This window comes from Aptenodytes forsteri, unplaced genomic scaffold (genome assembly GCF_000699145.1).
Source record: "Aptenodytes forsteri isolate BGI_AS27 unplaced genomic scaffold, ASM69914v1 Scaffold336, whole genome shotgun sequence".
Taxonomy (NCBI): domain Eukaryota; kingdom Metazoa; phylum Chordata; class Aves; order Sphenisciformes; family Spheniscidae; genus Aptenodytes; species Aptenodytes forsteri.
Window position 1 is genome coordinate 6,172,970 of NW_008794911.1, and position 21,402 is coordinate 6,194,371.

General features: G+C 38.5%; 1 protein-coding gene across 1 annotated transcript in view; it reads right to left on the reverse strand.

Moving 5' to 3' along the window:
• Positions 1 to 21,402, reverse strand: part of CACNB2 (calcium voltage-gated channel auxiliary subunit beta 2) — a 90,124-nt gene that overhangs the window by 39,508 nt on the left and 29,214 nt on the right. Inside the window, exon 3 of the mRNA XM_009275233.2 lies at positions 2,767 to 2,889. Within this exon, the coding sequence (XP_009273508.1) occupies positions 2,767 to 2,889 (123 nt within the window). The remainder of the gene's footprint in view (positions 1 to 2,766; positions 2,890 to 21,402) is intronic.

The window sequence follows — 21,402 nt, forward strand, 5'->3', positions numbered from 1 at the left end:
ATCCATAGGAATTTTTTCTTCATACAAAAATAAAAGCATCTGGAATTCACTCCTGCAAAGTCTCAAATCTAAAAGCTGTGTCAGTATATGAAAAGTAGGATAAGATACTTTTATAAGTAAACACCACCACACACAATACTTCCTAATTTCAAAAAGCTATAATGGAAATCTTGGTAGCGAGGTGTCCAGCTCTCAAGGTGCTGGCTGGGGTGAGCGATTCTCTATAATTCACCTGTGCATGGAGTGCCAAGGGAAACACAAATATGAATTAAATGCAAAGCAGAATTATGGCCATGCATTAAAGCCCCAAAAGATTCAGGAGTGACTATGATGCAGTGCATGTTTCTTCATGCAGGAAGGAATCCTTCATCTTTGTATGTACTGAGTTTTAACGAATGTAACCTGATCATGAAAATAAATTTCCCTCATACTCAGTCACTGCAGTACTTTTCACCATTGCCCACGTACATTTTGAACCGAGGTGTTTCTTGTTTGAGCCCTCCCAGCAGCACAAATTGGCGAACGCTCCTCGCAGACAAGAAGAGGACAGCATCGATCCAATATGGCATTACTATGCAGGCAGAAGTTCAATCAGAGATTAACTTACATGTCTCTATTTCTAGCAACCAGTGAGGTATAAAATATAAAAGCAACGCTGCATTTTATAGTCAAATATGGTTTTTTTACTTTTCATCTGCATAAGTAATTACATTTTGGACATTTCAGTTCTCCCAGCATCAACTATAGGGAGCAACAAAATTACTGAAGGAGCAGTATCTGGTGGGATACAGAAGCCTGGAGAGCAAGCAGGGCACGACCACAGAAGAGGGAGGGGGAGGACGTGGCTATGCAGGGAAGGGCCGCTCCTCGGGGGACTGTCCTGAAGAGGTTTGACCCACCCAGACGCAACAGCCGCTGCCAAACGCAGGACCAGCAAGTCCAAGTCAGACTCCTTGGGGGTCCCTTCCCACCTCTCCATCCCAGCGGGGCACCTGGCCTGGGCGCAGGGTCCCTTCCACAACCCAGCTCTGGCCTAGCACCACTAGACAGTCAACTTTCCTTAACTGCTTAGGGAGAAAACCAGATATTTTTAAAGGCAATTAGCACTGAGAGGCTGTTGTATTCCACCTGAAGCTGCAAGAACAACGGCATTTTAATCTGTATTTCCATTCCTCAGCGCTACATGCAGCCACAGACAATATAACAACTCAGCTGAGCTAAGTTTCCTTTTAAGGCATTTCTGGAGATCCAGAAAAGTTCAGGAAACTTCTTCCTCATTATCTTCCATGCATGTTTACATCTGAGTCTAAGTTGCACTGTGAGGAAAAAAGGATAAATTATAACAGAAAATCTGCTAGCACTGTGTTTCTGGTTCATATGGAAACACGGGAAAGACTTGATCTGAAGTCTGAGACTACCAGCTCATTCAAAATGCAGATGGAATAGATGACCATACAAAATCATTTAACGTCTAACCAAACTGAGCCGTATTTTCCAGGGCTTCCAGACTCACCAGAGAATGCTGATGGTTCTCTGCTGCCAGGACTCTGTGCCTGCTCATCTCTACTTTTGTCACAAAACAGAGCAGAGCAATTCTTTTGCACTATCATCAGACAGAAAACGTATTTTCTTCACTATATAGAGTTTGACTCCAAATTATCCCTTTTTTTTTTTTGGTGTTTCATATATAAGGAAAATTATGATCATTAGTCATCAGTATAACGGCACTAAAAGTCCGTTTCTTGTGTTTCCTTAGTCTCTGTCCACCTGTATTTCCACCTGTGTATTAGGAATGTTTCTTGCTTCCGCAAAGCACCTGCACCAGCAAAATCATTGTGCATCATCAATCATGACTACTGAGGGATTTTTCAATACTGTAAAATGGGGCAAAGATATAATTTTAAATGCATGGCTAAGTTGCTCTCATCCATAAGCTTACTTTCTAGTTCTTCTGCTATAAACTTCCATTTCCAGATGGACCATTTTGTGACAAAACACAATGGAATATGACCAGAAGCTGGGAAATCTCCTAAAATGAGGGAGTCATTCAGAAGGGAGCAGCGGGCTGCTAAGGAAGGCCTGTATGGGAAAGTTACCACATTATTTGCTTTGGACTGTCTTGCAAGGAAAATGAGAGAGAAAGAAGAAGAGTTTAGGTTTTTGAAACTGTAAAACTTGAAAATTTTCAAAATGAAACTACAGGAAATGAAAACCAATGCAGCAAACGCAAGGCGACTTTTTTGACAGGTGCTATGTGCATCTTGAAAGTTATCATGTCAGTTCTTCAGTATGTAACTGTTAACAACAAGATATTGTCTGTGCCAGGGAAGTAACTTCAGTGAAAAAAAGGAGACCTAAGGATTTGGGGTTTTTTTGAGATTAAGTGACACAAATAAAAGAGAATCAACCCTTGCCTGCTAAATCACAATGAAACCTCAGAGGGCTAGTTGGTAAAACCTACAGATATTATATCTTCGAATATGCAGATGGAGATTTCTAAAGCTCCAAATAAGTGATAGTTACTAGAGGAGAAGAGCACTTGCTTTCCAAACTTCATTAATTTGATTGTAAGGAATCTGTGCATTGCTTTTATGAGAATAGTATTTCAAAGAACATTCAATTTCTTATATACAGTTACCTTACTTATATAACATTTGTATAGTGCTTTGACAATGTGAAGCATTATCTTAACGTTAAGAAATAGTAGCACTATTACTCAAATAGACCCTTAAAGTGAGATCCATTTACTCCTTTAGTTTTACTTACTTCTTTAACATGAAGAAAATCTTTAGCCTCAAATGAGATGGCCATGCCTGGGACTGGAACATCGTCATCGTGAGCTGCACTGTACCCAACATTTGTCCGAACTGCAAATGCAACAGGTTTTGTCTGCAAAACAAAAGATAAACAGCATGAAGATTTCCCTTGCAAACACGTGCATATGTACAAACACACATACAGAGGGTGTTTTCTGCAAATTCTTTCTTAAATCATAACAATTACAAAGAACACTCAAAACATCCATGTAAAACATTATGAAGCATCATGTTTACTTACCTCAGTTATTTAATATCATCACATTTGATAGAATACAAGACTTTTATCTAGCTACTAGTGTTCTGAATTAATTTGGGATAATTCAAATCAGTAATCATAAAACAGTTGGCAATCCATATACTATGCTTAGTTACGATGGCATTGCACAGCAGATCTTCATTTGGCTAAGATTTAGTGGAGATTTCTAACCACAGTTCTGTACTGAGGTGGTCACGCCTCACACTTGTGTTGCAGTATTTTTAAGAGGTGTGCTTGAATTTGCATGGAGTGTTTTATCCTGCTTTCACGGCGATTACTGGGCCCCTGTCAAATTCAGAAAGGAATGAGAACAAGGGAATCAGATTTCAGGTTACTAGTACCTGAAGTTTAAATTGCAATGTTTTACTGTGCTTTGCTAATAAACAAAGAGATATAATATAAATTTGTATAATAATGAGAATTTAAGTATACCATTTCAAAGTAAAAGTCATGAAATTCAAACATGTTATAATGGCCAAACATACTGTAATTTGGCTCCAATAGCAGTAAAATTGGTAATAAAAGCTGCCATCCAGCTCAGCCCAGCCTAGAGCTATAGAGGGCTTCCTTTTCTCAGGGGTACAACCAGAATACAGGAGAACAACCTTTATTCTGGTTTATTCTACACCAAACAACACCTTGAGCTTGCTCTCCTGACAGAAGATACCACACAGTATCCCTGGGACCCACCGTTGTCCTACCCCAGGCTAAACTTTTAGCCCACCCCAAAATCCTCCACACTGCTCTTACGATCTAGTCTGAAGTCCCTATACATTACGTCTGGTAAAATATTTTTAAAGACATGAACTGAGTCTCAGAGGTGCTCACGAGTGACCGACGAAGGCGTGACATAATTTTTCATCTTAAAATATACTAAAACTTCTACCAGACAACAATTTTAGCTTTGTTAGTTGGTATCCATCATCACTTTGGCTTGGCTAAAAAGATCGTATTTTGCTGAGATGACAAGCAAAAAAATATATCTCATCTCCTATGTAAGGAATTGCTTCCATTTATTCTCGAAAAAGAGGATATGAACATGCATCCTCTACTTCATGACAGCAAACACAAATACTTGAAACCAAAAATCATGCTATATTTTTCTGATTACTAAAAATCCCTGCCTGCTCCATCCAGGATTACTCTGACAACTTGCATAGTGCTAGAGGACAGAAATCTGCCACATTAAAATACATGATAAAATAATGAGGGAGATATATAAATAATTCTAAAGACAGTATCATGCCACCTGGCCTGGAAAGGACAGTTGGAAATAAAGGGAGAGAAGGTTCCCTGTTGCTTAAGTTAGGTCTAAAGTGCTGTAAAAGCCACAGGGTTCCAATAAAGCAGATTTTAAAACTCCTTAAATAGGCCTGTATTTGAATGAACTACCACAGACAAACAATTTACATCTAAGTGCACATTCTAGGAAGGCTTTTTAATTTACAAAGAGAAACAATAAGCTCTTTCACAACAGTGGGGTCAAGAGAGTCCACTGTGTCCAGAAGTGAAACAGGCGGTTTCAGTGGAAATAAATTTTGGAAGGGGATTACAGAATGGGCTTCACGTTTATGTGGTATTCTGGATCTAAATATGTATTTGTAAAAAGAGATGATCAGGAGATTATTGGAAAAGGACTTTACTCTATCCCGTCTGTTCTTTCTGCCAGAATTAGTGGAAAAATCTTAAGAATCTTAAGGTAGGTTAGGTAGAAGGGCTCTAAAGACTGAAACTGGTACCATTTAAACAGGCACTTATTTAAACTGGAAAGCCTATGGAAGACTAAAAAATTAAATACAGCTGAATATATTTATGGGTTGAAATAACACATCCCAAGAGTTCAATGTCTTTCTTGGTGTTTAGCCACAATTAGAATATTGCAAATAGTTGATTGCTTTTCTTTGCAGGTCACCTGTTCTAGAAAAAAAATAATAATACATTAACAAATTAGAGTACCATGTGAAACGCAATAGTAAAATAAATAGTAATTTTTAAAGCGTCTGTTTTCTTTTGACAAGGAAAATCCTATTGCTGTTGGAACGTGCTGGAGATGTTACTCAAAAGATATAAGTTATATAAACAACTTGATTATATTTGCACTGTGCAACAGAAAAAAGTTCAAATCAGAAATAATATTTAAAAAATACACAGACACAACTGATAAGTGGATCAAATTCATCCATTAACAGGAAAAATATGTAGAAAAATATGTATAACAAGAGGGAATTGGTTTAGATGAGTTTGCTAGATGTTCTTATTAGCTACCATCCTATGTTAGAAAATGATAGCCACAATTTTTTTATATATGTAAAAAACACAATCAAAAAACAATGGCTGACTTAACTCATTGTGTTGGGCATCTTTCTCATACCCTGAACTCTTCCAATGTGCTGCAAAAGGAGTTTCGGCACCTAACACAAATTTCTGGACGCCGGTATGACAGAAAGGTATGTAAATGCTAGGCACACACGCCCCTTAAACAGCCATTAATAAGTTCACCTTGCCATTATACAGATGAAATGTTAGAAGGGCATCGAGACATGATTACGCATTCATGATTACATTTCTGAAAACGGGCATTTATGAGAATGACCATCCAAAAAATAAAATTTGGCAATTCCTCCACATCAATTTAAAAACCTTGCAGTGTTGATGCAACGCGGGTATGTCCACTTCCTAGCAGCTCAAATTCATATCTTATTCAACTCCTCTACAATTCTCTCAGTTGTTACTAGCACTCAGTTACCCTACATAAAAGATAGCTAACTATTACAGAACTAGGCACGTCACAAAGAAAAAAAGTAGTCACACAGGCACTGAATTCAGTGATATCATATATCTTCCTTAAAAATAAAAGATAACATAAATTACTGGGGTTTAATATTCATACAAACCCCCACAACTTTCCTGAATTTAAAAAGCACAAACTAACAGAGTTGATGCTTGCTATGCTATTACTCATTTCAATACTGAAAATACAGATATGAATAAGCATTAAATTGTCAAATCTCCTAAATAATACTTCATCATTAAATAGTACAGCATGGAATAAATAATTCATTGCTGTTAAGAATGATCTTTTTTTAAAGCATAGTAAACTGTCCTTATAGAAATGTATCTCAGAACAAGAATGGAAATATTAAGGAACAATCTTTACCAAACACTGATAGGGGGACAATATGCTTGCCTATCCATTCTCACATTTGCTATATCCTCTAGCGAATCTAAAAAACACTCAACAGAGTATTGTGACTTACTCTTAATAGTATCAGTGGATGAAAGACTTTAGGCCGACTAAAGACTTTAAAATCTCTGCTGCATTGCAACAAACAGACATCTTCAGCAAGTTAACGTCCTTGACATACTTCTTAGAAGTGATCTAAAATTTCCTATTAGAGGGCAACACCTGACTACCCAAGAAAAAGAGAAAAATGGAAACTACTCCAGAACTATCTTAACACGAAGGATAAAAAATCCTCTGTCATTTTTGGCTATCAAAAAATTAATATAAAAACTCTGAATAGAAAAACAAAGCAGAACATTGAGCTACAGATATTCACAGAAATGGTATGTCCCATTTTCGATACCTGCCATACTAGTAGAAAGGGAGACTGAATTACCATGGGATTAGACTACAATAATTCATCTAATTGAATATTTAAAACTAATTAATTTATAGAAGTTAAATGCTAGCCTTTTTACATAAATAAGTAATTCTGAAAGTTTCATAGAACTGTCAAATTAACTACTTTTTCTTTTCTTGAACTACATTGTCTTTAACTAAAAAAGTCCAGTTGTTATGTAATTAGGGCCTTATGTTAAAAAAACCTTTTTTTTTTAACATACGCATATGTATATTTTAAAATATATCTAGCATTTGCTGACATATTCTACAGTTCTAAAATTAGACTGGGTCAAAACAGTTAAGCATTTTCTGTTCATCCGCTAAATCTCCATGAAAATGTGATGGCAGTTTAGCACTCAGTTAATCCACAGGCTGGACTACAGGGACAGATTCTCCCAGGTGTTAAACAGTTTAACGTTTCATCTCTCTCAAGAGAAACAATGTAGCTTGAAAAAGTTATCTTCAGAATGAATATTTCCACCTTGTTTTCCTTTTTTCCCCCTGTAAAAATACAACATTCGACAGACCGAATAACCCCACAAGAACAATAACCAGACCGTGAACATTACCATCATCTGTACCACTAGGGCAGCAGGGAACACACTCTGGAGTGGGGTTCTTCATGAACCAATTTCAGCTTCTGATTTAAACTGAGAATATAAATCATTGAAAACATATTCACAACTGTTAAACCAACTTTGGCTGTAGGCTTTTGGTAACAAACATAAATTAAAGTGGGACTAGGGACACCTTACTTAATTTTCTCTTTTTCCATCTGGATCTCACTCCTTCCTTTTGGTTCACAAGTTATATTCACTTTATACATCTTCATGTCAACCTTCATTACTAAGTCAATACTATTTACAGTACTATTATACCCTGCTACTTCTATTCCCTCACTCTTGTTTTATGACTAACTTGTATTCAATGCGTACAGGAGCATTTGCACATTGTATCTGTCTCAGTCAATTTGTCAGTTTAAATGAGTTTGCACCTGCTTGGCTGAATTTGTATTTGAGAAATATTTCACCTTATAACAGAGCAAAATAATACAATCTGTTTTCTAGTAATGTACTTAAAACATGATAGGACCCTTTTTTTCCTGTAACTCATTTCAGATATGTTATGCTGTGCCATAAACCCAGTGGATGCAGCCTCTGGGGATCCCAGCCAAGGAGGTAAACTTTCTGAGACAGAATTTGCTCACAGAACAGGTCATCTCCCTCACGGCCACTAATTTTGGGAATGTTGCTTGATAATCGAGGTACCTCTATTCCCCATCCACTACCAGAACACAGAAAAACAGATCAGAGCATTGTCCAAACCACTTTCATTTACACCTGAGGCTGTCCTACGTGAAGCAATGACTCTAGGGCTACAGAAATACAAGCAAGGCTTAAGGCTGTCTTTACTTTCTTCAGCAGCAGGTGATGAGGATCTAGGGTCTCTGATCCATCCCATTTCTCACTCTATTACATCACTCCCACAGTAGAGGTACACTGCATTTACACCAGCTTATACGAAACCAGAATGCTGATCAGAATGCATCTTTTATGAAGGCAATGCCAGCTAAGTCAAGAACTGACTCAGAAAATGACTCCAGTTATCATTTTGACAAAGTGGTTGTCGAAGTTGGCATCTGTGTTAAAGTTTGGAAAATTTGTCTCAAAGCAAGACTCCTCCCTCAGTATTTCTGCATAATGCTATGCATCCTTCATCATATCCACTTTTCACAGATGCCTGTAACCTTATCCTGAAAGCAAGGAATTATTTTTCTCTTGGGTAATGAATATAATGGGTCTCTCTCAAAACACTACCAGGTTTGCACTCATGAAAATTTAAAACACCACGCAATTTTTTTCCGCAGAGAAAAGATGATACTACTACTGAACTTTTCATTAGTAGTCTTGGTAGGGAGTAAATATGTCAAACGATGACCTACATTTGGCACTATTTCCAAAGACTAGCCCTGTACATAGTGTTTGGGCCATAAGCAATATTAATATCCCACATAGGACAAAGATCAATAGCAATGTGGTGGCCTGATAACTGCAGTCTTAAAATATGTCACTTTATTTTGCCCTGCTGTTGACTGAAAGCCGAATATATAAAGAAAAAGCAGTTTGAAACCCAGCTGTTTTACAGAATTACATGATTTTCATTATTATTTTAAAGAAGTTTACAATGTTATGAAATATATACTGTCACAAATGCAGCTCAAGAATGGAAAAATAAACAAAAATAATAAAAGAACTTTCCTATTTTAATTTTTTTATTTCGTACACTAATTTATACATCTGTTACACATGAAAAAAAAAAATCAAACCCACCTGAGTACATAAACAATTCACAGGAAATTTACATCCTAAATGCTGATTATTGCTGGAGCCTCATTACAGGTAAGCAATTGTCCCATCTCTAAAAATAGCATCTGCTCAGCAATCTCATCGCTAAGGAAGCAACGACAATTTGCGGATGTCCCAATAGAAAATTAGAGTGTACCTGCTGTCACTAAAAGTAGCAATCAATAATATGACTTCCCAGCAAAGATCAGGCCTTCTTTTATTGGCGTGGGTGTACGTATCAAACAAGTCTGGCAGCAAGACAGAACCACAGAATAATTGAGGTTGGAAGGGGCCTCTGGAGTCACCTAATCCAGCCCCTGCCCAAAGCACTTCTGGTTAGATCAGGTTGCTCAGGGCTGTGTCCAGGTGAGTCTTGAGCACCTCCAAGGACAGACACTACAACTTCTCTGTGCATCCTGCTCCAGTATTTGACCACCCTCATGGTAAAAAAACATACAGGAACCATGGTTCACTCATATGTCTATGAATGAGGGACATAAAAATCTGTAACGGACAACAAATACTGGATTTTATACTCCAGTACAAGGAAAATAAAGTGCTATTACAAGTGGAAATCACCAATTTCCAGTTTTAATTGTAAGTGGTCTAAAAAAGGCATTTTTTTAACCACTAGGTTGGGGTATGTGTGTGGCATACGCTATTATTTCAGGTTAAGACAGCAGTTGTATCACTTTCCTACAGCAGATAGCACTGCCCTCATAACCATCTAATGCCTGAGGCTCAAGTCTTGGGTTAGTGCCTGCCTGTGCAAGGTGCTGTACTCAGCACTTCCAACAAAGTGAAGGAGCTGAAAAACAAAAGTACAGTGGGAGAACAAAACACAGTAAAATTGTAGTTAACAAATAGCAGCCTGAGTACAATGGTATAGTAAGATTCAAACTGTTCTGGATTATTAAGGCTTTTGATAGCACGGATCTCTCCTGAGGGATCTGGGAAGGAAGTGGTCAGCCAGAACATGTAGTTCTGGAGCCAAACTTCATTACTGACTCAGGCACTGAGAAATTATTTGACCTGAGTATATTTTACCATCTATTTCCAAAACTAAGGCAACATGAACTATGCCCAGCCTTTACCTGTGCTTGCACTGCTACCTTACAAAGGGTTGGCTCACCAAATTCTTGCCTAGGGAACATCACAACCGCTGTTCTCCGGCACCTGACACTAACGTGCACCCTCCTGCAAGAGCGGCCAGCAAGGAGACGTGCCCATCACACAAGCCACCGCCACAATCAGCCTTCCTCTTGGACTCTGTAAGCAGACTGTAAGTGTCGCTGCACGGGAACTCAGCTATTAAAGCTGGAGTGTGATTTTCCTTAGGATCGAGGCCCATTGGTGGAATTCACTGAGGAAATCTCCGAATCCTGCCAGTTCCTTGGTATCCCTGCTACAGCAATGCCTGCTTTCAATGTTAAAGAAAAGAAGGAAAATTTAACACATCCAGCTGGTACAAAAGAGAGTCTGCCACATCCATTTTTTCTTAACAACAGGTAGGCTTAAGAGATTATTTTTTTTGTCCTCTCGTACTCTCTAGAGATACTTTTGTTACTATTTTAGCTCATCTTCACACACAGCTTGAAAGTCATGCTTCCTACTTCCTTTTATGAAATCATATTTGAATAGAGAGTCACCGATGTCGGCTTACATTCAGCTCAGGAGGCAGCAAAGACTGAAATAGCTTTAGTGACGCACACGGAGCTTTCTCATACGAGTGGGGTCTCTTTGTCTTAGAGCATAACGCCAAAACTCATCGCTGGCCGTGTGTTGTCTGCATGCAAGTGTGCCAGAAAGGTGGCTCTTCGGTGCCACCCACTTGGGGAGTTAACGGGAACAACTGGAACCGGCACAGCTGAAGAAGTCTGTTTGTGCTTACTGAAAACATGCTTATTCTGGCAGCGAACGCCAGCAGATGAAAACTGTCGTTTGCAATAAAAATACTGTGCTGGGATTTCAAGTTCTTTTTTTCAATGTCGCAAGTGAGGGCATTTTATGCTTATGAGACATTTTAAGCTTATGAGACAGCATTTTAGTAGATCTTAGCTTTTCAGCTAAATTGAGGTTCGCACAGAGAAAAGATCTGCAGTAACATTTTCAGGCTATTCTCAAACAAAAATCTCCAGGAAAAGCATAAATCCATGACACAGCAAGCTAAAGCAAACACTAAATACACAACAATGCAATGGTTGGTTAAAAACGTAGATACTATTATCAAAAGCTCCTGAAACAAAGCTGTATCATTGAAAATGTTTCTTAATTCAGTATTATGAATGCAAGTTTTATTGCTAGTTCCAATATTTAAATAATTTTGCACTTCATTTTTTCAATTGGATCAGAGAGTCTCTATGACTGCTAGAGCCAAAGGTTAATGTTAAAATGTTTCACTTTTACATAATATGTTAAGCATCTGTTTTTTAAGAAACTATGCTGAAAAATTCTTCCTTTATTAGAAACATACATTTTGTAGCTAGACTGCTCTATTTCCAGGAGTTATAGGAATATGTATTCCAAGGATGATATTTTAGAGTTTGAAAAGTCAAATGTTATACTAGCTCTTAACTAATATGCTGAACAAAAACTGAGAAGTTATTTCAGCACATGGTAAATACTACATCTCATTCAATGTGCCTGCCCCTTTCACATGATTACATTTTATGGCCAAAGCTTATGCTATCCTACTCTTCAACCAAGTAACTATTGTTTCTGTAGGTCTTGCACTATCTGAGATACTTCTCGTATATAAATTCAAATGCAACCTCTACTGCAAATCTCCTTGACAGCCTAGATACAGATTACAGAAATTATAACACATAGCACATACATTTAAAGCTGTCGCAAAAGAACATTTATTAAAGTTGAAAATTAAACATTCCAGACTTAGGAAAAGTGAAAATGGAAGTACCTTTAACTTAGGGGAATGGTGGTATCTTTAATTTAGCCCTCATTATGTACAGCATTAGGGTACAACCATTAACTTCATAATCATATATTCTCCCCCATCCCAGTACTATATCTTACCTGCATGCAGGATGGATCTCCCCTTGGGATAGATCAAGAATGTATGAAACACAAGGAGCTATCTCTAGTATCCTATACTCCTCTGATGGATTAACTTTTGCCATCAAAGAGTTACGCTCACCCAGTTCAACAGAGAAAGGCAAGCAGTCTCTAAGGGATGATTTATCTCTTTTAGAATGGCACAAATCACCTTTTGCCTCTCTCTCCCCCAAGCAGGGAACTAAAGCACCGATCCCTAGTTATCCAGGCATACCAAATCCTACCCACAACTCAGTGCTATGAATGAAAGGTTTCTTAAGTTTAACACTCAACATTAATGGAAACTTTTGATCTCAATCTGTGACTTAGCTGCCCAGCTACGATACTATAAAGACAAATCAATGCTCACACAGCATTCAGATAGCTTCTGCACAAGGCCCCACAAAACCAAAAAATCATTAGAGAAGTGAATACTTCTCTTTTCTTAATATGCAATAAATACAACACTGGGCAAGAAAGAGAACAAGAAAGGAGAAACAAAATAATCAACAGCTACTTGTTAAATATAATCAGACTATACAGTAAAGACTACAGCATTATATACCTGCACAGGAAGGAAAGTTAAGCTAGCACAAACCACCTTACATCTTTCATTTTCTAGCTTTGGAGCACCTGATATTGTATACTTAGTTTGGGTTTTTTTTAGTTTAATTTTGTGTGTCTATGTGCAGTTTTATATGTTTAAATAAAACAAACAAGAAAAAGATCCCTTAAGTAATGCATTTCTAGTGTCATGCTGGCATTTTCATACACCATCAGTACAACTGAAATCTTTATATCCACTGCCAAAAACTCCTTGCAACTTCAACTGCAGAATTAATAGACTGCAAATGGTTTAATATTCTGTAAGAGGAATAGCACTAGAGTTGAGGCACACTTTGGCTGTGCTCTTCTCAAATATTTGCTGAAAGCAGAACTGTGAGACTCGGGAACTAGAGCTATTTAAAGCAAAGCTAATCAGGAACGTCGTTTTATCTGAAATTCTTCTTTTTTTTTAAATAAAATTTAACTGAAGCTGATACAAAACATATACAATATTAGGCCAAGTATCTTAATTTTGGCAGAACGACAAACAAAAGAAGAAAAAATTCTATGTCACTAACTTTATCTATTACAATCGTCCTGTATCTATTGTAATTCTCCGTTTGCCCTTCGGGCAAAAATGCACATCTTGAGTCCTCAGCCTGGCCATCACTGTGGCCATGCACATCTGGGAGACCAGTGAGCGCTTATCCCTTCCCCTTCTCTTTGCATGGAAGAGTTCCCAGGAGGTTTAGGACCAGCAGAGCTGCTGTTGCACTGCAGTTATCCTGCCCTGTTATAGGAAGAGTCGCGGCCTTGCCCATATGTTCTGGAGATCCCTTTTGCCAGAAAAATGCTCCAAAGATTTAGAATTAAGTTAGAGCAGCACTAGGGCTTCTCTGACATAAGCTAGGAACCAGGCAGAATCATGCAGGGGAGAAGCCAACATAAGAGTGGCTAAAAGCCAGGCTTTGGGCCATTCTTCTGAGCCGTGCCAAGAGCAGCCCATAATCAGGGCCTAAAGATTTATAAGAGTTCTCATCCCGTTCCTGTCCAAAAACACTCTCTCACATAATGCGCTTGAAACAGAATTACTTCTCTTCAATATTTCCTAATATTCTTATTTTCTTTTTCCTTAAGACATCTCATTTGGATTCCTTGCTCGGAGCACAAGATAAAACAGGTTTCCTGGTGGGTGTATGAGATGCAAGAGTGAAGTGCTGTGATGATGATATCCTTACAGAATATATTATACAGCTGGTGCACAGCTAGTCATCTAGCCAGCAGATGAAACACTAGCTGGCAATAAACCTTACTCTTATTATAGCTGTAGAACTGCTAAGGTTTAATTCCAGGTTGGATGCAGCAAGAGTTATTACAAAAGCATGAAATAAAACGACATAGAACTGTAAGAATTTTCTCTTTGTACGAAAAAGAGACACAGCACCAAAATGCAAAGCGGCGGTAAGAATTCTAATTTGGGTTTCTAGGCATTTTTAATTTACTCTACTTTCTTCGGCTCAGTGGACTGAATTTTCTGTGGGTATGCAGGGACACAGTTCCTTGGGCTGAACCAAAGCAAGTGGAGCAGCACACGCTCAGTCTTACCAGAGAATCAACCTCAGCAAGACAATACCCTGTGTGATAGAGCTGCCTATTCATGCACAGTTGTTTTATCCACAGACAACAGGTATTACACATACTAGCATCTTATTCATAAGCAGCTGTCATTTACATGCTCAACATTACACAGGGCTTTACATGCCTTCACCTGTTGTTGCAACAGGTTCTCCTGGGAAGCGACTGCCACTGGCATGAGAATCAGCCCTTCTCCCCTCCAAGCCCCAAACTGTCTTGCCCTTTATTTTGTAGGGCTTAGTTTATATTACAGAAGCCCAAAATTTAGTTTCTTTCTCAATGCCATATACTGTAGAGGGGAGAACACCCAGAGGAGGATGAGGATGCTCATCAGGGGACCCCATCACTTGTTTCTCCAGCTGGCCAATGGGAGTTTCCCCTTACCATTTTTCGCTCTCCTGTTTTTTTCTTATTTTTCCCCCAAAGTACCTTTTGCTATAAAGAGTTGATGTATGTCATCAGCTACGGATCTGGTGATACAGCTTTGTGCGTGTAAGCCTACCTCAACACCCTTTGTGCATCAATGCCATTTACATGCAATACAAAGAATTAGTGGACAGCAAATATGGTTTGCTAATAAGAAACTAAAACTCTGCATACTTTAAAGCTTCTAAAGAACAATTTTAAAATTCTGTATCTTTCCTCTAGTATCAAAATTTTGTAAAATCCATGGCTATACTCCAAGGAGATCTGCAATCCTTTTTGAATTGCTGGTAGTCAACCAGAAGGTTGTAAATGGCCGTTATGGCATAACTGGTGCACAAAGTGATACTGGGGATACAGGAAAACAGATGGTAGAATTCTGCTCTTTATTTATTTTTTAATTTAAATTAATTTGATTAATAGCCATATTCTATTTCCATATTTACTTAAAGAAATTAAGAGACTGGAGTGAAGCTTAAAAGTAGAACATTAAGCTGCAATGCTGTTAAAACGTTCTATTTTTGTGAATAAAACCTGCTTACAAGCTATGGAGAATGAAGAGACAAAATAAAATCAGTAGGTATTATTTAAATAATATATTTTAATCTCGTTTTACATTTGTATTTCATCCCAAACAAATACGGTTCTTTGCTAGTGTGAACAACTTTTTAAATTGATTGATAGGTATCAAATTCAAGATTTCTAGTGCTTGTTTTTATGGCTTTGTTAATTTTTTGAGTCACACTTTGGAAGACAAAAGCATGTTTGCTGGTTTTCATCTAAAATGAATCCTATTCTGCACAATGGGAATAAAAACTACTTAAAATGAATAAATATAAACACAATATTAACTTTATGCAGCTTTGTAACTTCTATATTACTTCAATGCAACGTTAGCTTAAGTTTTAAAATATTCATTGTAAAATAACACTTATTTAATATAGTGCATGATATCATGATGGGTTTATAAAGGTTGGTTTCACATGAAACAATACAGATTGTGTACCTAATTAATCAGCATCCTTTCATTTGTTAAAAACTGAAGACAACTAACTCATCTGTTTACGTATCACTAAACAATTTACACAAATATTTTTGTTGTTACTTTGCGTTCTCACCAATATGGTAACTGAAAGGAACTGGAAGTACACTACATAACAAAAATCATGTTTTAGTTAACAAAACAGAGTTGTGTGATAATTTGCATAATTAAAATTTACATGAAGGAGACAGCATTTTCTGGAAAGGAAAAGAAAGATGTTGCCTAGCATAACAAATATGTAGACCTTATCTAAGGTTCAGAATGCACTGTAAGATAGTATTGAAAGTCTCTGATTTAAGGATAAAATTAAGAAAAAAAAAAAAAAAGCCAAGGAAGGGAAATGGAAGAGACATGTTATAAGCAATCAAGCCTGGAGAAGGTGATAAGGGTTTTATTTGAGTAATTACCAATTATTTACAGACAGGTCACTGTCTTAATGGCATATTTAAACTATGTAGACATTTACTGAGAATGGAGCCAAGCAGGATAAGACAAGGTACCTTTGAACGTGCTGGAAACCACAAGTAGGGAAAACAAAATAAAAGGGCTCTTTTAGGTTTGTTTCTAACCAGTTGGTAGAAACTGTTTAAGAACTTGAAAGTGGAAAGAAACAAGTGCTCATGAAATGGAAAAACTCACCAACAGTGAGGAAAGAGTGATAACAAGACAATGAATGCAATGGTCTCTGGGAAAGCAGATTCTCATATACTTTCAGTGTATTCTCAAGTATAACTGCTTCCCATGGGAAGCAGTTCTCAAGGAAAAAATTAGTTCAGGAAAGTGACAGGTCCTCAGTGAAATAATATTAAGGGCACAAGCACAAATTAATACTAAAGGGGAAATTAATATGAATGCAACAGAAACAAAAAATAGGGAAAATAACCCAGTATAAAATTATATACAATTAGTTAACAATATTAAAATATTTTTTCCTCCTATTAATATTTAATGTATATTAATAGTAAAAAGCAGATCAAGAAAAGAGTTTTCTCACCCAAAGGAAAAACCTAAAACTCTATGTTCCTGACAAAGCAGAAATACCATGTATATTTGGTTCAGTCTTCAATTTTTAAGAAGTTCACTATTACTGCATATTTAAAGGAGAAAAAAACCAAACGAAGAAACAAAAAAAACCCCAAAGCCCAAAAAACCACCCTGATGATGAAGGAGTAAAAATTAAAGGCAGAGAAAGAAAAGCACAGGTGAGACAGAGGTTTAATAGAATGCCAGCTATAACATATTTTACTCTGGTGATCTTTGAGCCATAGTAAGTGCGGAAAAAGGACTACGACAAATGGAAGAACAGTCGAGCTAACTTCAGTTTCTAGAAAAACATAACTCAAATAAAAAGCTTATGCAGAGAAAGCAGAAGATAACAAGGAAAACCTCTATAACAAAATATAGCCTTGAATAACAGCCCTAACTTCTTTCTATAGGAGAATACATGGACAGCAGAGAATCTCTCTGCTGGACTGATGTGCTAACTTTGCTCCTCTAACAGTCTCACAAGCAAGCTTTAAAAGCATTGCTGAAATAAGGGGACTGCACAATGAATTGGAAAAGTTAACAGTAGGATGCTGTCAAATATGGAAGATGGATTAATTGATTTTCTGCAGCTTTGTATCCTTTGTCCATTACTACTCTGTATTTCCATTAACTATTTGGATGATGGGATACGGAATGTCCTTCTTAAATTCACAAATTATACCAAACTGGGAGAAACTAAAAGAACTGTGGAAGAAAGTAGGAAGACTTCAAAACTGCCTTTCTAAAACAGAAGAATGATCCATATGAAAAACAGACCACAATTTAATCAGGAAAGTTGCAGATGGCCAGATAGCACTCATCAACTCCGTAAGTAAGAAACGTTTAACTGACTCGATGGTTGTCCTAATGACAGGATTTAAGGACTGGATCATAATTAGAAGTGACTGTCATACATGTGTGAAAGACAGTACCCCATGGAAGATGACCAGGCAGGAATACAGCCCACAAGGCCCAAAACAATCTTTCCACATGACTCAAGAGGGGCTGGGGCTTCACCCAGCACGTGCTGCACCACCTCAGCCACGGCGCTTCAAAAGGGTGTAGGAGTAAGAGAAATGGTTTGGACAGGAACAGCAGTGATGATCAGAGGTGTAGAAAACAGCAGGGAGAACACAGAAACATTACTTATTTTCTAACTGCCAGAGGTTTTAAGAATAAGTTACACAAATACCTATAAGGAATTGCTTAGGTACAACTCATCCTGAGTTGATGTAGAACAGACTTCCTGGGAATGCCCTGAAATCCCTTTAAGTCTTAATTTTATTTTACTGTGTGAGCTCTTTCACATTTACATAAGTTTATTTAAAAAATAAAATGTCAGTCTTATTAAACTCATTTAATTTTAGACTTTATCTCCAGTCTTTGCCAGCTATTATGTCAAAAGTGTGATCATTTAACACTACTTAAATATTTAAAAAGAAAAGAAAAAAAACCCCACCAGACAGATGACATCAACCACCAGGCAATGGACTGTAGAACTTAATATTCACAAAACACTTAAACTCTCTCTCTGTTTCACTACTTCCACTTGCTTGGTCAAACTCACGCTGGACTTCATGGAGTCACCAGCACAACCAATCTGTTCTCTCTTGCTTATCTCATACTATTGTTTTCTATGAACAGAGATATTTCTAATGAATTATTTTTTACCTGCTTTTTGTCCCCACAGCAAACAGACAGGCTTTATATACATATATATTGGGTTAGTTAATTATCCTTTTCTGGTACCTTTCTGATACCTTTCTGGTATCTTTTTCATGTGTTTATTAATGTGGCATCTAAGTGCTATGTATTAAAATTCATAAAAGCATTCATATGCAGCTCACAATGGCAATATGCAGGCAGGGACAGAAGCATAAAAAAAGACTAGACGCAGAGTGACAGAAGGAAAGATTTTTTTCCTTGGATCCTAAAAGAGACAAGGTGGGTTTTATTTCAACAGAAAAAGTTAGTAAGTTGCTGGGCAGAAAACAAGCCTTAAGGAAAAGACCAACCCTACTCAGGGCAGAAGTCGCCTTTCTCATTTCCAGTTTCCTCAACTTCATGAAGTTCGTTGTTCTAGTTTTAAGTAGTTTGGGGAGTTTTGAGCAGATTTCTGGCTCAGACTTCAGCAAGAATTTTTTTTGTTTTGTTCCTGTCACTGTGGGAAGAAGGACAAGACAGGACCATGGCAAAGGAACTGAGTCACCAGTAAGGAGAGGAAAGCACTTGTATGCAGGCAGATTGCTCCTACATGGAGAGCTGACCAAGGCCTACTTGCTGCAACCGCTGCACAGCAGACCATGACAGCATGCAGAGGTTGCAGCTCTAGAACAGAAACCCAGAAGATATGGAAGGAGCTGCAACCCAGGTATCTCAGGCAGTGAATGTGGTGCATTATCTTCTGGGGAAGAGTGAGATCGCACACAGGCCAAACGCCTGGATATTGTTCATCACTTTAGACAACCCAGATCACGAGATGCTACAAGTGACTTTACTGACAAAGAGACTTAACTTCTAGGTGGTATGACAGCTTGGAGAGAAGATATGGAAAAGAAGGGATCTCATGCAAGGGTTCTGGATGCCCCCAATGGCACTAAGCTGTTTCCCAGATATAAAAAAGTGCTTACCACTAACATTTTTCTTTAATATAAGAAAGGTTTGTCCGCTGTATGAAACTGAGTAGAAAGAAATAGTGATGTGCTGCCTCAATAGTCAAACAAAAGGATGTATTTAAACACGTCTCCAGAGGACATAGTTCACACCAGTACAGTTTACACCAGAAAGTACTTCTGCCTGTGCTGGAGTAGCCCCAGAGTACTGCTAAGTAAGTTTTGGGCAAATAAAACTGTAAGAAGGTAACTTGGAGAACTAGTTATAGTTTATGGGAACATCTGGGAAAACAGCAAAGAAAGGAAGGGAAGAAAATGTAGAAGCACTTGGGCATCTTTTGTTACTGGAGAAGTAGCACATTAACCTTCAGCACTGAGGTTGCTTGTAGGTAAAGGACAGCACTCTGCCTCGTGTGGGAGGCTGCCACACAGGCTGACGGGTGTGGGAGGATACATGTCTTGGTGGGAAGCACAGGCCAAGATTCCCGACCCTGTGAGGAAAAGGGTTAGATTAATGCTGAAGAGACAGTCCCCTCCAGGGACACGCAGGGAGCAACCCGCAGAGAGAAGATGTCACTCTCTAGTAGGTCAGGTCAGGCAGCAACTTACCGAGACACGGAAAGTGTGGAAAAGTGGCCCATAAAGCCCTCCTTGATCCCTCACAATAAGGGGGCTGCCCATATTTGTAGGCACGATGAAGCCGACCACAATGGTGGCAAGTGTATCTGTGAGCAGAAAGGTCACAAAAAGACAGAAACAAAGTGGGAAGTATGTCAGGAGATGGAAGCTCAGAGGAGCCAGAAAAATAGCCAAACATCCTGGATTGCTGAACCCAAAGGACATTACCAAGAAGTTAATGTTAGTATTCAACCCTGCCCCCAGATTCAACCATTAGTATTCAACCCTGCCCCCAGATTCAACTCACAAAACCTAAGGCACAGAGAGAAAAGCATCAGGTATCTGTTATTCCCAGGCTGGTCCCAATCCTACAGCCACCAGACAGTGGAGTGATTTCAATACCCAGACTCAGAGGAAACGGGCAGGGAACAAGAGATGTGAACAAGGTGGCACTCTGGAGGGCATTTTGTTTCAGGATTATCTGCTGCAGGGAAGCTAATATAGGAGGGTCAGGTAACCATGCCTTGGCCTCCATGGGCCAGACAGGGAAGTGTTAGAACTTGCTGATCCAAAGCTTTTTACACCCACCAGAAATGTGATATTTAAAACACCCTGAGGACTGATACAACTTTCACAGAGGAAAAATACATAAATAAAAAGGCAAAGAAGAGGAAAGAAGAGAGACAGCTTAAGCTGTGAAAGAGCGTGTTAGGAGATATATCTATGGGATGCTGTTCCGCCACTTGCCTTTGAGCAGCAGCTGACCGAGCTTGCTGGGCTACTGTAAGCAGTCCCAGCACGTGAGCTAGTACCACCCTGCATCACAGCACTGCTCATGGAGAAAATTAGTAGAAGTAGCGGTAGATCTGGCCTTTAGCTTTACCTCTGATGTGATTGTTACAGAGGTCTCCCCAACTGGCAAAAGCACAGCAGCCAGTAAAGTAAGGATAGAGCCTATTGCTCAAAATACATTTTAAAATTCATTCCCCCTCTTCCTTTTCCCTCTGTACTTCTCCCCATCACCTTCAACTGTTGTGCCAAGTATTAAAGGAAGGTCATAAGCATATCCAAAGTGCAAAACTGTTCACTATGTGCCTGCTCTATGTAGCTTCTTGCTAAAATGTGTATGTGTTAGACCCAGGGGTCGCAGAGAGGAAGAAAAATCTAGTAAGTGACCAGAATCTTAAAAAACTCAGTGTCACAATGAAATGCAGCTACCAAAGCAGCTGAGGCATTTTGATGGACAGTGGCCTGGCCCCAGTTAGACATTTTTGTCATGACCCCCAACCTCCCCAACCGCAGCACTGGAGTCAGGTGGGCATGAAACAACTGAATCCCTGAAAGCACAGCCCTGAGTGGCAGGACTGGCCCTGGCTACGCTACCACAGCCAGCAGGAGCCGCCG